The sequence below is a fragment of the Barbus barbus genome (assembly GCF_936440315.1).
Source record: "Barbus barbus genome assembly, chromosome: 47".
NCBI classification, from domain to species: domain Eukaryota; kingdom Metazoa; phylum Chordata; class Actinopteri; order Cypriniformes; family Cyprinidae; genus Barbus; species Barbus barbus.
This window is the reverse complement of record NC_136725.1, coordinates 24,067,599-24,086,408: the sequence shown is the minus strand read 5'-3', so window position 1 is coordinate 24,086,408 and position 18,810 is coordinate 24,067,599. Positions and strand designations below refer to the sequence as shown.

General features: G+C 35.3%; 2 protein-coding genes across 4 annotated transcripts in view; one reads left to right on the top strand and one right to left on the bottom strand.

Moving 5' to 3' along the window:
* LOC306865754 (bone morphogenetic protein receptor type-1B-like) overlaps positions 1 to 1,126 on the top strand; it is a 102,931-nt gene extending 101,805 nt beyond the window's left edge. For both annotated transcript variants that reach the window (XM_079410524.1, XM_079410523.1), the window contains exon 13: positions 469 to 1,126. In XM_079410524.1, coding sequence (XP_079266650.1) covers positions 469 to 594 — 126 coding nt within the window. In that variant the 3' untranslated portion in view covers positions 595 to 1,126. The remainder of the gene's footprint in view (positions 1 to 468) is intronic.
* Positions 1,127 to 2,488: 1,362 nt separating this feature from the next.
* The window catches only part of LOC306865668 (netrin receptor UNC5C-like), a 217,004-nt gene continuing 200,682 nt past the window's right edge, over positions 2,489 to 18,810 (bottom strand). For both annotated transcript variants that reach the window (XM_079410411.1, XM_079410412.1), the window contains 5 exons: positions 12,132 to 12,365; positions 8,864 to 9,013; positions 8,399 to 8,563; positions 5,919 to 6,097; positions 2,489 to 3,645 (listed from right to left, as the gene is read on the bottom strand). In XM_079410411.1, the coding sequence (XP_079266537.1) occupies positions 3,492 to 3,645; positions 5,919 to 6,097; positions 8,399 to 8,563; positions 8,864 to 9,013; positions 12,132 to 12,365 (882 nt within the window). In that variant the 3' untranslated portion in view covers positions 2,489 to 3,491. The remainder of the gene's footprint in view (positions 3,646 to 5,918; positions 6,098 to 8,398; positions 8,564 to 8,863; positions 9,014 to 12,131; positions 12,366 to 18,810) is intronic.

Sequence of the window (18,810 nt, the reverse complement as noted above, 5' to 3'; positions counted from 1 at the left end):
TCAGCAGAAATGCCTTTATTCCATGCTGCTGCCGGTCTCTAAACGCAAAGATCTGCGTTTACTAGCAGTGTGTTGTCACTTTCCACACGACTGGCAGTTTGCAACAACACAAGCTTATTTTTCAAGTTTTAGTTTTCTACAAAAAGCTCTGGCGTGAGAATGTGATGAGGACGCTAAATCCAATCTGAGCAGTCAAACTGAGACACATTTCCAGAAATGCAATTTGAATAGGATTTCAAACCACATGTGAATGCACTTTCAAACAGGTTTGGACAATTCAGGTTTCATTAGATCTTTTGGTTCACACATGCTAAATATAATCACGTTGCAATCAGATATGCACAAAAATCAGATTTGGACTGAGCAAGGCTTGAAGGCAGGCAGTGTTTTCTATTATTTCACCCTTCATTCATTTCTAATACATTTGTACTGTATGAAGCTGACCTGTGTGTGTGTGTGTGTGTCCAGTGTCTGCGGCAGATGGGCAAACTGATGACCGAGTGCTGGGCTCACAATCCTGCGTCCAGACTGACCGCCCTGCGGGTGAAGAAGACGCTCGCCAAGATGTCCGAGTCTCAAGACATCAAACTGTGACAAGCGTCGCTCCGTCCCGAGAGTCTGAGGCGACACAGCGGCTTTATCCTGCTTTCTGTGAAAGCTCATTCAAGCCGCTCACCGGACAGAGAAAACACCGCCCCCTGCAGGACACCACGGGTCACAGTCCTTCAGATAAACACTGACCGTCAAACCATAAACACTCAACATGCAACTCTATGATCCAATGAATTTCCAACTCTGACCCACACAACATTACAAATGATGCTTCTTCCCTCACGTTCTCCAGAAAACGAATGGAAATGACGGCCAGGTTTATCATCCGGTCGTTTCCTCACTCTGCAGAAATACATCCTTGTAAAATATGAATGTACATATTGAATGTCATGAGTTAAAGAATAATGTTTTGTTGCGTTACATGAACGTTTGTACAGGATGTTTTCTTTCATGTTGCCTCGTGCCTTATTTAACACACATGTAAAACTTTAATATTTCATAGTTCTATGTAAATGGAGTGACAACATAGTGTTTAACATTCCCTTCCCTTTAATAAAATGAATTAAGTTCTGACATGCTCCTATTTTTTCTTTCAGCTTTCTTACAGAAACATTTTCACATCAACTTACAAAGAGTTGAAATAAGTATTTTCTTAAAAAAAAAAATCCCACCATCACCAACAAAAAACATTCACTTAATAATTTCTAATGCACTATTAGTTCCTTCTTTGGCCACACTTGTTTTCACTTACTAAAGAAATAATGCAAAGAAATAGCTGAAATTGTGCTCACCCATCCAACATTAGGATTGCTCTGCAGTGAATGGGTGCCGTCAGAATGAGAGTCCAATAAAAACATCACAATAATCACCACCACTCCAGTCCATCAGTTAACATCTGGAGAAGACTAAAGCTGCATGTTTTAAGAAATTAAGCCATCATTAAGACGTTTAATATATTGCCTCTGTGTAAAATACTCATAATCCATAATAACTCTTCTGATAACAAGTGTGTTCATTTAAGCAGACTGAACTTTTGCAGTGCTGAAACAAAAATCCCTAAAGAATAAATAAATAAATAAAAATACAATAAATACAAAAACAATTAAAAAATTTACATTGTAATATCAAAACATGAAAAAAAGACTATTTTTAAAAATAAGAAACATGACAATTACAGTGAAAATAAATAAAATAAAAAAATAAAATAACATAACATAAAATAAAATTAAAATAAGACCACTACAAACAAGTGGGTGAATACTACATTTGACCAAATCTGATGAAGAAACAAACTCATCCTAATCTTGGACGACCTGAAGGTCAGCACATTTTCAGCAAATGTTTATGAGTGAACGATTCCTTTAAACCTGGAAAAGAAAATGATTCAAACAATAATTGTGATATGACTGACATTCAAATGTACGTCTTAAAGGATTAGTTCACTTTAAAAAAAACTTTTGCTGATAATTTACTCACCCCCATGTCATCCAAGATGTCCATGTCTTTCATTCTTCAGTCGAAAAGAAATTAAGGTTTTTGATGAAAACATTTCTCCTTAAAATGGACTTCAATGGGACCCAAACGGTTCAAGGTCCAAATGACAGTTTCAGTGCAGCTTCAAAGGGCTTTAAACAACACCAGACGATGAATAAGGGTCTTATCTAGCGAAACGATCGGTCATTTAAAAAATAAATAAAAAGGTGTCATTTGGACCTTGAACCGTTTGGGTCCCATTGAAGTCCATTATATGGAGAAATGTTTTCATCAAAAACCTTAATTTCTTTTCGACTGAAGAAAGAAAGACATGGACATCTTGGATGACATGGGGGTGAGTAAATTATCAGCAAAAGTTTTTTTAAAAGTGAACTAATCCTTTAAGTATGACCGTTGATAATTATGCATATTACCATATAAAAACATGACACACACTCCAAATCAGTGTTGCATATAAATATAATTTATTACTTGTTTAAAAATTCTTTCTTACATTTTGTACAGAAACTTCACAGAGGAGATGCAAGCGTTTGCAAATTACGCCATGAACGTGCCATAAAAGAATAAGTAACATCCTCACTATAAATATAATAATCGTATGATAACTATGGAAAGCGACTGCTAGCGGTTTTTAGCATGTATACTTTGCTTTATAAAGGATGCAGATTTTGCATAGACAGCTTTAGAAATCTGAAGAAGAGAGAATGAAGGTGAACGCAAGAGTACAAACACACTCGAATGGCTATTAGTTAAGTTGGTCTCTGTACACTCTGTATTTTTCCGCATGCATCCATCCGTTCATCAATCACTCACTCCTGAACATCCTCCGATCCGCTCTCTGTCCGATAAAATCACAACGATTCGCCGTCAACTAAAGGATCAGAGACGGACCTCTTCAGAAACGGTTCCGATTGCTCTCTCTGTGAAATCTGGCCAGTAAAGTTTATTCCTGAAACGCATCCAGAAATTCACGCCACGTTTTAATTTCCGAAGCAAGTTGGTGAACGTTTACAAAACGGCGCAATCGTCGCTCAAAGATGTCCGTTGGTTTCCTGTTTCCTCTAAATTTCGATTACATACAGATCACTATGCAACAAAACAATTAATAATCAAAAGAAAACAGAAGAATAACACTGTTAAACTTTACAGTTCAGATGTGTTTGCTGTATATTTACAGACGTGTAGTTACAGGCTCAGTCCACTGGGTGGCGCAAACCCGAGAAACGAAGTATAAATAAAGGCATTTCTCAACACAGATTGATAGAAAGGTACCTCCGAGTGTTTTCAGGGAACGAACCGTCACGAGTCACGTGACGTCAAGCCGGAGGTCCAGTATTTGGACAGCAGAAGTCGCGTTTCCTAAGAAACTGATTGGGATGGGAACGTCTTCCTCTGTTGGGAGCGCGCTCACAGTGATCCGCTGGGACTCCTGGGAAGGACGGGGGTCAGTGCTCGGCCATCATGATGTTCTCGTGACGCCCCATCTCCTCCAGCACGGCCGCCAGACGGTTCAGATTGCCGTCGGGGAAGTGCTGCGCCTCCCAAAGGTCCAGGATCACCCCCGTCGGACTCGACTTGGTGGCGAAGTAGTTGAGATACCTGCGGAGCGACAGATCAGACGTGAGGCTGACGAGTGACTAGATAACTCTGGCACAACACTTTTGTTGTGCATTGTCCCTGTATAAATATATGAAATAAACTAAACATACATTAACCAACCATGGGGCAGTTTAGGAATTTTCTATTAACTCTTTCACCGCCAGCGTTTCTGCTGATTTTCACTAAAACTTCACGACCCCCAGAATATTTTGTTATGAATATCTGAACATGCAATACATTAAAATAAAGAGCAGAGAAACCAGTTTTATTCAAGTACTGTTTTTTTTATCAACACTTGAATGTAGGTAGGTTTCATAAAAAAAAAAAAACATTTTGAGCAAAAAGCTGAGAAAATCTAATTTTTATTAAATACTACATCTGGATCATATTCAGTAAAATTATCAAAGCAGATGCAGTACATTACTTCCATCAGTAAGCTTGTTTCTAAACTGACATTCACTCTGCATTTGATGATCGCATTATTTTTCATATGCATATGCTTACATATGAGATCCCTCCTTTCTGCGTCTTCCTGGTCTGTGTTTTTGATCAACACTTTCTAGACTCATTCAGGAGACGTGTAATAGCGCCCCCTAGCGTACAACAGTTAAAACACACAAACCCAACAATTCTGTGTTTGGTGGAGAAAGAGTTAATATGTATGTTGATTGAGACAGATGGGACTGGTGCTGAAACACAACCAAGATGAAAAACAACAACAACAACAAAATGTTCAAAACAATATTTAAAACATTAATGAACAACTGAAAAAATACATGAAAAATAAAAAAGCTATTGAAATTGTTTAAAAAAATTAAGAGGTAAACAAATACACACAAACACATACAAAATGATATAAAATATCATGAAAAACTGAAAATGTTATAATGTTACTATATATATAGTTTAGGTATGGTCATTCAAAATAAGGCATTAATATGTGCTTTAGAAGTACTAATAAACTGCCAATATGCTTAAATAAACCTTACATTTTTGTTACAAAAAATATTTATTTTAATCATATTGATTTTTTCCTGTTATTGTACACTTCATTAAGTCCAGCACTGGTATTCCCCCACACTCTCACAGAAAACCCGTTATGCTCTGCATAAAAATATTTAGGTCAAATAAAGCGGTGATACACACACATATACAGTTTTATTTCAACGTATTCAAGCATGTCAAGTGTCACAGCAGGACGTCTTTTTTCAGAAATGAGTGTGTTTTCCAGCACTTATGAGATTCTGAAGGTTTGGTTTGTTTATTTGGTTCCACGAGCTGCTGCTGACACATTTACACCTCTGTGAAGAGAAACACAGCAGGAGAGGATGCTGGGAAAACTGTGACAAATACAGGCAGACTGAGAGAGCAGGGGAGGGGCAACACCGCTGGCTGCTCGGCATGCTGGGATAGATTAGACGCCCCCTGCTGAGACGAGTGCAAACACAGATAACCACCGCAGGACGTCATGTGACCTTCTGAACACCAGTGTCCGTATCTAACTTATGACTGTTTGTTAAAACAGCACTGAAAAACTATACATGTGCACTGAAATATGAACACAAACTAAATGATTTTTTCCAATCAACTCATTTAATGAGTCTCCAAAATGGTTAAACAGAACCAGCCAATCAGACATGAGGCTGCAGTCTGATTGACACTTACATTATCCAACCAGAGCAGACTTTCTGAATTTTTGGATAAAGTGTGTTGATTTAGGCAGATCGAACTTTTGTGGTGTTAAAAATTTAAATAAAATAAGTAAAAAATGTAAACCCTTAAAACAAACAACAATAAAAATAAAAACAAACACAAAACATATTGAAAAAATACAACAAAAAGTTAAATAAAATACAATTAAAAATTAAAGTTAAAAATGTCAAACTTTAAAAGAAAAAATATGAAAAACGTTTAGTAATATGAAAAAATGTCACATTAAAACAAATCAAAAATAGAATATGTACCACTGAGACAAAATAAACATTTAAAAAAAAAAAAACTACTTTTATTTTAAAGTTTTTTTGTTTGATATTTTTAGTAGGTTTTATTTTAATTTTTCAGTGGTACATGTTCTAGTTTTGATTTGTCTTAATGTGACATTGTTTCATATTAAAAGTTTATTTCATATTTTTATTTGTTTATTTTTTTTACTTTATTAAATAAAAACATTACATTTATTTTAAAGTAAAAAAATAAACAAAAACACATAAAAGCATAAAAGACATCAGAAGGAATACCTGAACTATATACTGTAATAAGTGTGAATGGCTGACCTGTCCAGGTTGAGTTTGTGCGCCAGCATCCTCCAGTCGTTTCCGCGGGTCTGCGGCGCGTCCAGGCTCCCGCACAGCTTCTGCCGGATGGACAGCGGGATCCGGAAAGCGTTCGGACCCACCAGTGTGGTGATGTTACTGGCCGGATCCAGAAGAGACGTGTCGATGCACTGAGAGTCCTGAGCAAACACAACACTCTCATTCACTTCCACTTCTGATGAAATGCATGCAATGCTTTCTTTAAGGACATGTTATACTGTTTATAATCAATCAATCAATCAATCAATCAATCAATCAATCAATCAATCAATCAATCAACCTATCTACCTATCCATCCATCCATCATCCATCCATCCCTCTATCTATCTATCTACCTACCTACTATCTGTCTATCTATCTATAAAACATGAAAATATTTCTCAAAATATTGTTTATATTATATTTATACAGTCAAATATTATTTATATTGTTTATAATACATAAAAATATATCAAAACCTATAATAATACATATATACAAATATTTGTCTGAATATTTATAACAATGTCAAATACTATTTATAATAATAATACATAATATTTGTCAAAATAGTTAACATTTATACAAATTTTTATACTGTTTAAAATAAATAAATTGTGTCAAACACTTTAAAAGATTTGGTAAAAAGACAAAACAATGATCAATTATTTAAAATTTGTTTGTCTATAAATAATTATTTAGAATTTGTCAAACCAAAAAAATAAATCAAATGAGTCAATGAGTTGAGATGCACCTGTTTTGGCCATTAGAATAAAAGGAGAGGATAAATGAGAAGTAGAAACTGAGTTTGTGGCTCTGAACGCGAGATCAGCAGGATGTTATGACAATCATCGAAGGACACACGCGTTCAGTCGACTGAAGGAGAGCAGCGTAGGATGAAGGTCAGACAGTGATTGAGGCTCGTCTCAGATCTGCTCCTTCATTCTCTCTCAGATCTCAGCAGGATCTGATTCTGATGAGCTGAGCAGAGAGACGGATGTCTAACCCGTCAGACGCTTGAGGTGTGAGACTGTTAAACATGAGCCGCTCGCTTCATTAAATCACATTTAATAACATCTGAATGCCATTCATCACACTTAAAAACAGCTGCTCAAAAGTAATGGTATTTGAAGCAGCGTTTTTTTTTAGTACAATTAAGAAATTACAGTTTTTATAAAAAGTAGTTATAGTCTAATTTGTTAGTGTTTATAAGTCCTTCTGAGCTTCTGATGCAGTCGTAGAGGACCCATCTGTCATCATGGAAGCCAGGCTGCATCATAACAACATTGCTCACCTGCTCCAGCCTAGAACATCAAGCCAGACTCTCTTGTCTATTCAAAGAGCCCAATATATGGAGTACTGGTTCAGTCTAAAACTCCAGGGAAAGTTGTCAAAACTGCCCTGTGCGGACCACTCTGTATCACACACCATCTACAGCAATCCATCATCAGTGAGGAGATTCTTACTTTCTGTGTAAAAGCACGTGTTCTTCCTACAAAATACAAGTCATCACTGGTTTCCCTCCACCCATTCCCCTCTGCCTGCTGCATGACCCCCTCAACACCTGGAGTCAGTAGCCCACAACATGAACAGTTGTTCATCATTTAAAGGATTATATACTGTCAGGCATGACAGACTTGTGGACCTCATTGCTGCTCAGATTCCCTGCGTGGCTGATGAGCAGATCTGTAAACATACTACAGTACAGTCTGAATGGTTTAACTCATCTGTAAACACTTTTCTAGGAATTGCTAATACACCAGATATCGTTAACATCTCTCAGAATGGCAAAACAGTTACACTATTTGAGGTGTCGTGTGCATTTGACTTGTTTATGGAGGATTCTTATTGCTCTAAGATTTTATACCAGTAAAATTGATATAATACCAGTCATTGATATCTACCGTCGAGAACCTTGGATACAAATGCCAGCTTATTGTGCTAGTGTTTGGTAGTCTGGGTCATGACTTTGCCAACTGTTTGGCCCTTGTTTTAGATAGCCCCCCAATGCAAAGTACTGTTAAATCTCAGCAATTATAGGAAGTATGTTTATTAGGAAAAGGCGATGTTTCCTGTACCCTTAGAGCTGTATAATCCATAACCATGTGTTATGGATTAAATAAAAAAAAATTGATTCCTAATGAAATTTGACTTGTAATGTGGAATCAAATAAAGTATATATAAATGTGTGTGTGTGTCTGTGTGTGTGTCTGTGTCTTTGTGTGTGTGTGTGAGTCTGTGTGTGTTTGTGTGCGTGTGGTGTGGATATGTGTGTGAGGGTGTGTGTGTGTGTGTGTGAGAGTGAGTAAGTGTGTGTGTGTGTGTGTGAGAGTGAGTAAGTGTGTGTGTGTGTGTGTGTGAGAGTGAGTAAGTGTGTGTGTGTGTGTGTGTGAGAGTGAGTAAGTGTGTGTGTGTGTGTGTGTGAGAGTGAGTAAGTGTGTGTGTGTGTGTGTGTGACTGACCTCAGACAGCATGGTGTTGAGCTGGAATATCTGTCCTTCTCCCTCCACCTGTCGCACACACAGCTTGCAGGAGAGCTCGAGTGTGGCGGCACTGAAGCGCTCCAGAGTGAAGGTGCAGTGAAGGTTCCTCTGAGAGCCGCTCCACACCTGCTGGAACGCCAGCTCCTGCCACACACAATAAAATAATAATTACTAATTTAAATCAGCAAATTTTAACGAAAACAATGCATTATTGAAATGAAAAGAAGCAGGTTTTTTGCGATCAGATCAACCGGTAGACTCCTGGAAAGTCTAAGGATCCAGTAAGCGAATGCATTCAAGCAGTACGTTTAAACCAGCGCTAATAGTACTCATGTACAGATGTCAGTAAAAAAAAAAAAAATCAGCAAGCTATTTGACTTAAAAGCCAAGTGTTTTATTTTAGTGTGTGTGTGTGTGTTTTAGCATGTATTTTAGTGTGTGTACCTGGTATTTGGCGATGAGTTTGCTCTTCCAGAGAGTGTGTGGGACGTCGTGCAGTGACAGGCGCAGGTTGTGTGTGCTGTCCTTGAAGTTCAGCGACTTGGGTTCGTCCAGCAGCTTCCCTCCCATCTGCTTCTCCATCTGAAGCACCTCCTGACACACACACACACAGAGAGAGGAAGTCCGTCAGCGCTCAGCAGGAACACACACGTCACACTGTAGCGGTTCTGCAGCAGCTTCATGTGTCCAGGCCTCACACAAATCAGATTCATATCATTGTTTATATTCAGATGATGTTGTTGCATGCCTGCTGACACCTACACTACATCTGCTGCTGACACCCACACACACTCTCTCACTCACACACACACACACACACACACACAGTGTTGATGAAGCGACTGTGAAACTTCAGCTTGGCGAGTTAAAGGCTGCTCATGATTTCAAATAAATAAACAAGTCGTGCTGAACTTTTAAAGTCAACAGAGTTCAACTACAGACTCTCAGCAGAAAGCAGTTCACTTTAACAGAACACTTCAGAATTAAGTTCACATTCTTAGTTAGCTAATATTATATTTTAACAATATTCATTCATCTTGGCTAAGATTCTTTTATAAATATGCATATTGTTCAGGCATATTGTTGGTTAGTCTATGTCGACTAGGGTGACCACCCGTCCCGCGTAGCGCGTGCGCGCACAGCGTTTGAAGCCCAATTCATGCGTCCCGCAAATTGAGACCGTGTCACGCATAATCAATGCTTGCCCAAAAAAAAAAAGTTGATTGCTCTGTATCCTCGAGCCCCAGGCAGCCAAACGAACATTACTTGACAGTTCAGCACGCTACTGTTGCCACACCCACCCCTCAGTTGAACTGCTGACTAGGTTGTTGTCATGACAGCGCACGCACGTGCATACCAGACACGCTGGGAAGGAACTTTAGATGCGCGCTTTCCAATTCGAACAATGGAGAAAGAGACTGAGTCTGAGGCACCGCCATCATCAATTAAAAAGAGGAGGTGTGGGTACAAGAAAGACTGGGAAAATGAATATTTGTGGCTGAAAGGTGTTGAGGGGGATACCGAGAGGGCTTTTTGTGACCTTTGCAAAACGAACAGATGTTCGGTAAACCTCTTTAAGTCAGAAATCCAGGTGAAGAGCAACTTCACATTCAGTTGCAAGGACTTCTACAAGTGAAAGAGAAGGTTCTCCTCGATGTACGATCCAACAAGAAATACAAATTCAAGAAGAAACCTGAAGGTAAGAAACCTAGTTATGTAAGACCCCATTTGTCTAAGATGAAGTTTGATTGATTTTGAACATTGGTGGACTGTCTACAGGGGTGCAAATGTGTCACTTTTAGGAAACAGTAGCCTTTTAGGTCAAAATATGTCATTGTTTTGCATAGGATTGTATCTTGGCACCTTTTTGTATTGTTGTCACCTTGTGATGGTGATGGGTTTGCACTCCTCTGTCTATACTGGAAAACCATTTGGAAGCTTATCATAAAAATGAATGTTGCTTTAATTCTGTCTCTTATCTTTCTTCCTTATTTGATTCAGATGCTGGTGAAAAGGTTTGAGTCCTAAAGGTGTCCCCAGAACACTGAACAGTTTTTTTTCCTGCGCCTGCCTTTACTAACATGCACCGTCCTTCCTCTCCTTCTCGTTCCGTGAACCTCTGGAGTTGTGAGTTAACACTTTTTTTTTTTTTTTTAACTGTTCCTGTGGTGTTGAGCAACTACAATTCCTGTTAATCCTATAATTTTATATTATAATTTATTTAAAGTGAATAAATTGTAATGAAAAATAAATAAAATTAAATAGCTAAAGTAAATCGTAAGTGGAAGTGCATCTGTCAATTCATTGAATGTTCAAAATATTATGAATTTTGTATTTAGAAATAAATACACATTGGTTGGCCTATTCATGAGCATACATCAGCAATTACACATTGTCCCTCTGAAACATACCCCTTGTCCCCCCTTGGGCTTATTAGCAGGTGGTCACCCTAATGTCGACTACTGTGATCTGCTTTAAATCAATAGATTTACACTAATACAAGTAATAAAACTAATATATATGTGTGTGTGTGTGTGTCAAATAAAAATAATAAATATTATATTTTACATATTCAATTATTTATGTTAATAATATTAATATAATATAACAATCTGTTGTTGTTATTATTAGTATTATATTATATATTATTATAATAATACATTATATTATATATAACGTGTAAACATGAACCATTATCAATAATAACATTTTATTTAATAATATATGCAAATAATTATAATATACAAATATTGATTTATATTATATATTTATATCATAATATATAATGTATTAAAACTATTAACGCAATAAAGCTAATTATAACATTATTTTACTATACATTGCAACATTTTAGTAAAAGCGCAACTAAGTATTTTTAATCATGTAACGCTATTAATTATAATATTGAATGGATTTATAGAAACTGATGCGAGTATTTATGTAAATGTATCATTTGTGTTTATAGCTTGTACTATTATTTTAATTATTAATTAATTATTATTAGTTAATATTTTATAATTAATAAAGCATGATATTGTATATAACAGCTATAAAAAAATACCAACAATAAACACAGAATATATAATAATAGAATAAAACAGAATATATACAATAAAAATCGCAGCATTTAAGTAAATATTTAATTATATACAAGAGTAAAATAATGCACAGGGAATTAATTAACTATTTTATTTTATTTTTTTACAAAAAATACCCTAACTGTATTTAGCATTAAACAGAATTTTACCATATTGATCACATTTACACTAAATATAACTAATAATAAAACTAGAAAACATCATTTTAGTGCTGTCAAACGATTAATCGTGATTAATTTCATCCAAAATAAAAGTTTTTGTTCACATGGTATGTGTGTACTGTGTATATTTATTATGTATATATAAATACACACACATGCATGTATATATTTAAGAAAAATATGTTATGTTTATATATTAAATATATTCATATATAATATTAAATATCTGAATATAAATATATACTGTATGTATATAAAATAAAATAAAATATATGTAAATAAAAACTTTTATTTTGGATGCGATTAATCGTCTGACAGCACTATAATTTATAACCAAGTTGAAAAAAAAAAACAGTGAAGAAGAGCAGCATTTAACTAAATAATTTTTGATCTCACACTAACACACATAGACACACACACACACACAAACTGGTGTGTTGTTGCTCTGCTGACCTTGAGCGCGTCCTGCGTGTCGTCCAGACAGTAGACTCGGATGTTGTACTCCAGGACGGTGCAGCTGATCGGGCCGAAGATGGCCAGCTTCAGTCTCTTGGCGGCGGCGGCACTGACCGACTGACCCACCAGACTGTACGTGCCCAGCGTCTCCGTCAGGATGTGACACGCTTCCTCGTCCATCTGGATATAGCAGGGAGTGGTGAAGTTCTCCTCACCCACCACCACCACGTCCTGCACACACACACACACACACACACACACACACACACACACACACATGTTGGTTTTTGTGGTTTATGGGGACTCTCCATAGGCGTAATGGTTTTTATACTGAACAAACTGTGTGTGCTATTGCCCTACACCAACCCTACACCTAAACTTAGCCCTCACAGGAGACTTTGTGCTGTTTCAGATTTTCAATTCACTCCATTCTGTCTGATTTATAAGCGTTTAGAAAAGTGGGGACATGGGGTAATGTCCTGAAAAGTCACCTTCTCAATATAACATTCCAGTAAAAACACTTTTAGATCTTTAATGATGTGATTGCTATTAATTTTGCTATTTGAAGGATTTCTGAAAACCTGTGTGAATATTTATGTAAATGTATATTTTAGACAACAGTTTACTTATATGTTAATAGTTTGTATTATTATAATTATTTTAATTTAATATTCAATAATTATGAATAACTCATATTGGCCACCAACAGTGTGTATTAAGAGCAGCTAATTCTGTGCAGTATGAATATGAATCCATGCGTCAGTCTGTGTGTGTGTGTGTGTGTGTGTGTTCAGCACTGAGCGTCTGAGGCAGGCCTGCTCTCTGTGACCTCTGACCTCACGTTCATGCTGGTTTGAGTGTGTGTCTCATTACGGTCGTCTGCGCTGGTGCGTCTGCATCTATTAGCTGTAATCCTGACGCTCGCGCCAGCTCCGCGCTGTCATTAATTTCATCCCATTACGGACGAGAGAAAGGAATTAAAATACTTTATAGTCGGCTTGGCCGTTAAACAGCGCTATTATGACTGGCCATTAGCCTGTTTAACGTATCCTGTGGGAGCGCGGGATTTGAGCGCGTTAGCGAGATAATTAGCAAACAGGATGGAAAACTGGGCTAATGCCTTCCAGAATGATTTATTTACTCCGGCTCTCAGTCGATTCATCAGATCCAACGCACTCGTCTCTCAATAACACAACCCAGACAGACAGACGTTTTTAATAGAATATTTTCTTATAATAACATAATATAGTATATGAAAATATTTATATTATATAATATGATGTTTTAAAAATTATTTTTTATTATTTATATTTATATTTAACATTTTTAATAAATTATAATATTTATATATATTTATATATATATATATATATATATATATATATATATATATATATATATATATATATATATATATATATATATATATATATATATAAAATAACATTTTATAAATAAAATATAACCTAATTAATTTATTATACATTTCAACAGTTTAGTAAAGATGTTTTGCTAGATTTTTAAATAATGCATGTTTAATTATGTATTATGCGATTAATAATTTTACTGTTGAATGGATTTGTGGAAACTTGTATGTGAAAATGTATCTTTTATCTTTGTGATATAAAAATATAATATAACAAAAATATTTAATTCTTAAATGATAATTTATTTAAAATAAATAAACAAATAAATAAATAGAAATATTAAATAAAGTAAATTATAACATTTAATTTCATTGTTATTAATATTAATTGTAAATTGAATTATAGAATGGATTTATGGAAATGTGAATATTTATGTAAATGTATCTTATCTTTGTGATGTAAAATATATATTTTTAATTATTATTATTATTTTTTATTAATATACATACAAAGAGTATACAAAATATAGATAATACAGATATAGATATTTTTCCAGTTTGATACTGTTAAGTGCTTTGACACAATCTGTATTGTTAAAAGCGCTTTATAAATAAAGCTGACTTGACTTTGAATTATTTTAATATATACTATTTTTATTATACATCTCTAGATTTTTAATACTGCATTTTTAATTAAGTGATGTGAATGCTAACTTGAATGGATTTATGGAAATGTATATTTTATGTTTAAGTAAATAGATTTTTTATCTTTGTGAGCCAATGCTGCTTTTTCTCATCACAGCCGATGCACTCGTCAAGTTCATGCAAGTTTCTCTCTTTCATTTTTCTTTCTATTTTTGGAGCAAATGTTCCTGGAAAATAGACTCTGGAAAAACGCTACATTCACAAGAAAAAAAAAAAAGACAGAAACGCTCAAAAAATGAAACCCATTTTGTGAAGAGTGCTCGGCAAACACATCAAATCAAAGAGTCGGCCGCGCTCAGCGTGATGCGAGTGGAAAATAATATTTACAGTGCAGAGAAATGCGTGTGGAAATGACTGGTCTCTCGTCAGGATGGAGATGTATTTTGACACGCCACATCATTGGTGGGAAAGCAATATTTACTAGCCACATGTGATCAAGCACACTCATCATCGCCGGAGCGAAGGGAAACAGCTCGTCTCCACAAACCCACGGATATGATAGTGCCATGCCTGTCAGACTGAGATGCAATCGATAGTTATTTCTTTGTTTAAAGGTCCAGTCGCAGATGTGGCGTTATTGCCTGAGGATCCATCACAGTCACATCTGTCTGTAACAGCATATTCCTCATACACTGAGAGCGAAGAAGAACAACATGTGAGGAATATTCAGTGCTGCACAAACCTGGAAATACAGACTTTTTGCAAGACGAATAATCTCATCGCTTAAAGGAAAAGTGCAGCCAAAAATTCAAAATATGTCACTGTTTGCTTAGAAGATGTTCATAAATGTATCTTTAAGTCATTTGACTGATGAAATTTAAGTTGTTTTGCAAAAAACACTATAAATCTATGTGTCATATGATTTAAGTTCTTATGCATTAAGTGCATGAAAATGCAATGCATAAATGAATGCATCAAATAACATCAAATTTGAACAGTCATGATTGTGCATGAGTCATGAATTAATTAATAGACTGATTCCCAAAAAGCAACATAAATGTGTCATTAAATCATTTGATTTATGGAACAATATAAGTCATTTTGCAATAAGTGCATGAAAATGCATTGCATAAATGAATACAGAACACCAATTTTTATATGCATGAGTCATATGGATTAATTTACAGTATAAGCTGATTTCCAAAACACACCACAAATGTATCAAATCATGAGAGAAACAAACTTGAAATTTAAGTCCTTATGCATGAAAATGCATTGGATAAATGAGTGCAGAACACCTGATTTGAATATGCATGAGTGTGCATGAGTCATATGGATTATGGTTATGATATTTTAATGCCTTTTTTTGTCATTTTCTGGAGCTTGACAGCATCCACCTCCACTCGATTTCAATTTTGGGTCAACTATCCCTTTCATCCCTCCTTTCATCCTGATTCTCTCTTTTTTGTGCATTTGCCAGTGTCAGCTGACCAGGTCAGAGCGGCTTTCCTGCGTGTGACTTGACAGGAAGTTGAGAACAGGATTCTTCTTTTTAAATTAAATCTGCATTCAATTTAGAGGCAAATTGAAGAATGCTTCTGAGGCAAACAAGCATGTATTTTTCTCCGGATCAGATTATGCATGCACGCAGGGAACGAGCGTGTGAATAATGAAAACTGTAGGATGGGCCGCAGCGTCTCTGGGCAACAGGAAGTGCTCATTATTTCAGGCTAAGAGAGCCAGAGATTGAGGGAAGAGCACAGGGACAAAATCTATTTGACAAGAGTTTATCTCATCTGAAGACAACAGGACACTGCTCTCCTGGTGAACGGCTGAAGGCAATCCAAGACTATTTCATGTTTGATAAAAGGAGACAAGGTCACAGACTGTTGCTAAGCAGCTCAAAAGCAGCGCGGCTCTCTGGGGAGAGCACTGAAGAGTCACAGTGATGGCGAGAGGAGAGGAGCTCTGACAGCTGCTCCGAGCCAAACTAAAGACACGAGTGTGTGTGTGTGTGTGTGTGTGTGCAGAGCTGACACCAGAGATGAAAACACTGCTGGTTAGACGCTTGCATCTCAATGTCACAGTGATCAGAAAAGTCATATTCACACACAGAGCAAAGTCGTGCTGGAGCAGTACAGGCTCATCAGTTTCTTCATCTAGAGAGCATCTGGCTGATGACTGACATACAAAATAAAATACATCAGAAAATTATATATATATATATATATAACTGAATTAAATTGAGTGAGTGATTGAGTGAATTAAATTAAAATTCACTTGTTTTATATAATATTAATGAAAAACATTATAACAGAAATATCTGCAAATTTATGATGACAATAATTGGACTGTTCAGTGTTATTTTAGTATTACTTACTGTTACAGTATTTAATAATATTTTGAGTAATCTTCTATTTTTTCTTCTATTTTATATATTTTAAAGTAATAACTATATAAATAAGTTTTTAAAACTTTTTATTGTAAAGTAATTTTATTGGCTGTTGTCATATTTTAATAGTGCTTATCTTTAACTTATTTTAGTTAAATAATTTGAGTAATTTGAGTAATTTGAAAAGTAACATTTCTAATTTTCATTTAATTTTAAGTTAGATTAAGTTATTAATCAAATATTTAGTGTAGATTTAAATTTATTTCAGCTTTATATCAATGACAGAAACGATTTTATTAGTTATTATATTATATTTTAAGTAAGGTCAGTGTTTTTAAAGACATTTCTGTAAGTCTGTTTATGTACAAAACCTAACATCACTGAAACTAAAATATATTATAGAACATAAAAACAGTTTTTAATTTATTTTTAGTTTAAGTTGTAATTATTTTATGTGCTTTTGTCATTTGTATTAGTTTTTGTCTTATATTGTCTTTTTGTCATTTTTTAAATATTTATTTTATGTTATATATTTCTTATACATATTTCTCATTAGTTTTTTAAAGCTAAGTTTTAGTACATTTTCAGTACTTCAACTTATTATTATTAACGGCGGTGCTCATTCAGGAGCAGTGTAAGCGTCTGACTGTAGTGTGCTGTGATGTGATGAGGGCTGTGAGCGAGTCGTTTTGTGAGTGTATGGCAGCTCTTGCGTGGGTAATGAACTGGCCAGCATTGTGCTAGCGTGTGATAATACTAGCGGTCCGAGCGGAGGAGAGTTCACACTCGCTCAGATCACCAAATGACAAGGCCAGCGGGTGGCTGCTATCGCAAACTCACGCCGTGTCTCGTTCTTCACTGTAATTAACCGCGGGTTTGTGCTGAGCATGACTCGTGACAGCTGTCTGATATCCAGCGGGATGCGTCCAGATCTCTGCAGGGCGTCGCATGCGTGACGCATGTAAACACACACACACACACACACACACCGGTCAGAGCCACAAGTCTGACCTCCAGCTGATCAGTCCACCAATCACAGTCACAACACACACGCTATTAATAGAGAAACCTGTGCAACACGTCTGCTGCGGAAATAGGAGACTTGGCTAGTTTTACTCATACTTTTAATGAGTTTTTATAGATAATTTATTTAGTTAATATTTATTAATTATACATATATTTTTTTTGTATATGTCTATCTGGTTTTAAAATGTCTATATGGTTTATTTGGTTACACTTTATTCTGAGAGTCCACTTTAGACATTCTACTAACTATAAGTAACTTTGCAACTACATTTCAACTAATTCTCATTCATTTGCATCGACATGTTTACCAACTCTCTTAGGGTTAGTAGAATAAGTTGACAAAGTTTCTGATAGTCAGTATGCTGTATGTTGTGGACCCATCATAATAAAGTGTGAGCAGATATTAAGCAGACAGTCTACTAATACTCTAATGACTGCTAGTTGACATGGAGTTGCAGAGTTACTCTCTGTTAGTAGAATGGCTAAAGTGGATTATCAAAATAAAGTGTTACTGTTTATTTTTTTTAAATCTTTTGTATTATTTTTTCTTTTCAGTTAATTTTATTTCAAGTAATGACATTTATTTAAATTAAATTAAACATTTTTTAAAGGATTTTTATTTTTAGTTAATAATAATAAGCCTTGTCTCACCTTTCAATTAAATTATCCATTGTAGAAATGGAAGTCTTAGCTAGTTTTTATTATTATATACTGAACTAGGTTTGATATATTTCCTATTTTCATTTAATTATAGTTTAGTTTTGAATTAATATTTTAGTATTTTTTAATAAAATGCTTTTTTTTTGTCTTTCTGCGTTTGACATTCACCACATCAACTTGAAAACTTGACTTTTATTGAGAATCTGAGCACAAAAAGCTGAATTTATGACACCATGTGTGTCAAATGACCAAATACTACTCATTTGATGTGTTTTCAGGGTTCCTACATATTTTTCATTTCAAAATTCCATACTTTTCCAGACTAAAAGTTCCAAACCTCTCAGTAGATTTCTGGACCATATTTAACATAAATGGTTCATACAGCACTATTTTCATCTTCATATTTGGTATATATTCTAGTCATCTGTAAATTCCTTTAAGTCACTTTTGCATGCACACAAGAAACTTTTTTGTGCCCTTGAGAAACTATTCACATGCGCATGGGAATTTTCCGCATGCTTACGCATTACTTTCTAGTTTTATATAACCTATTTCCTTTGTGCATCACTGCCATCTTACTATGAATA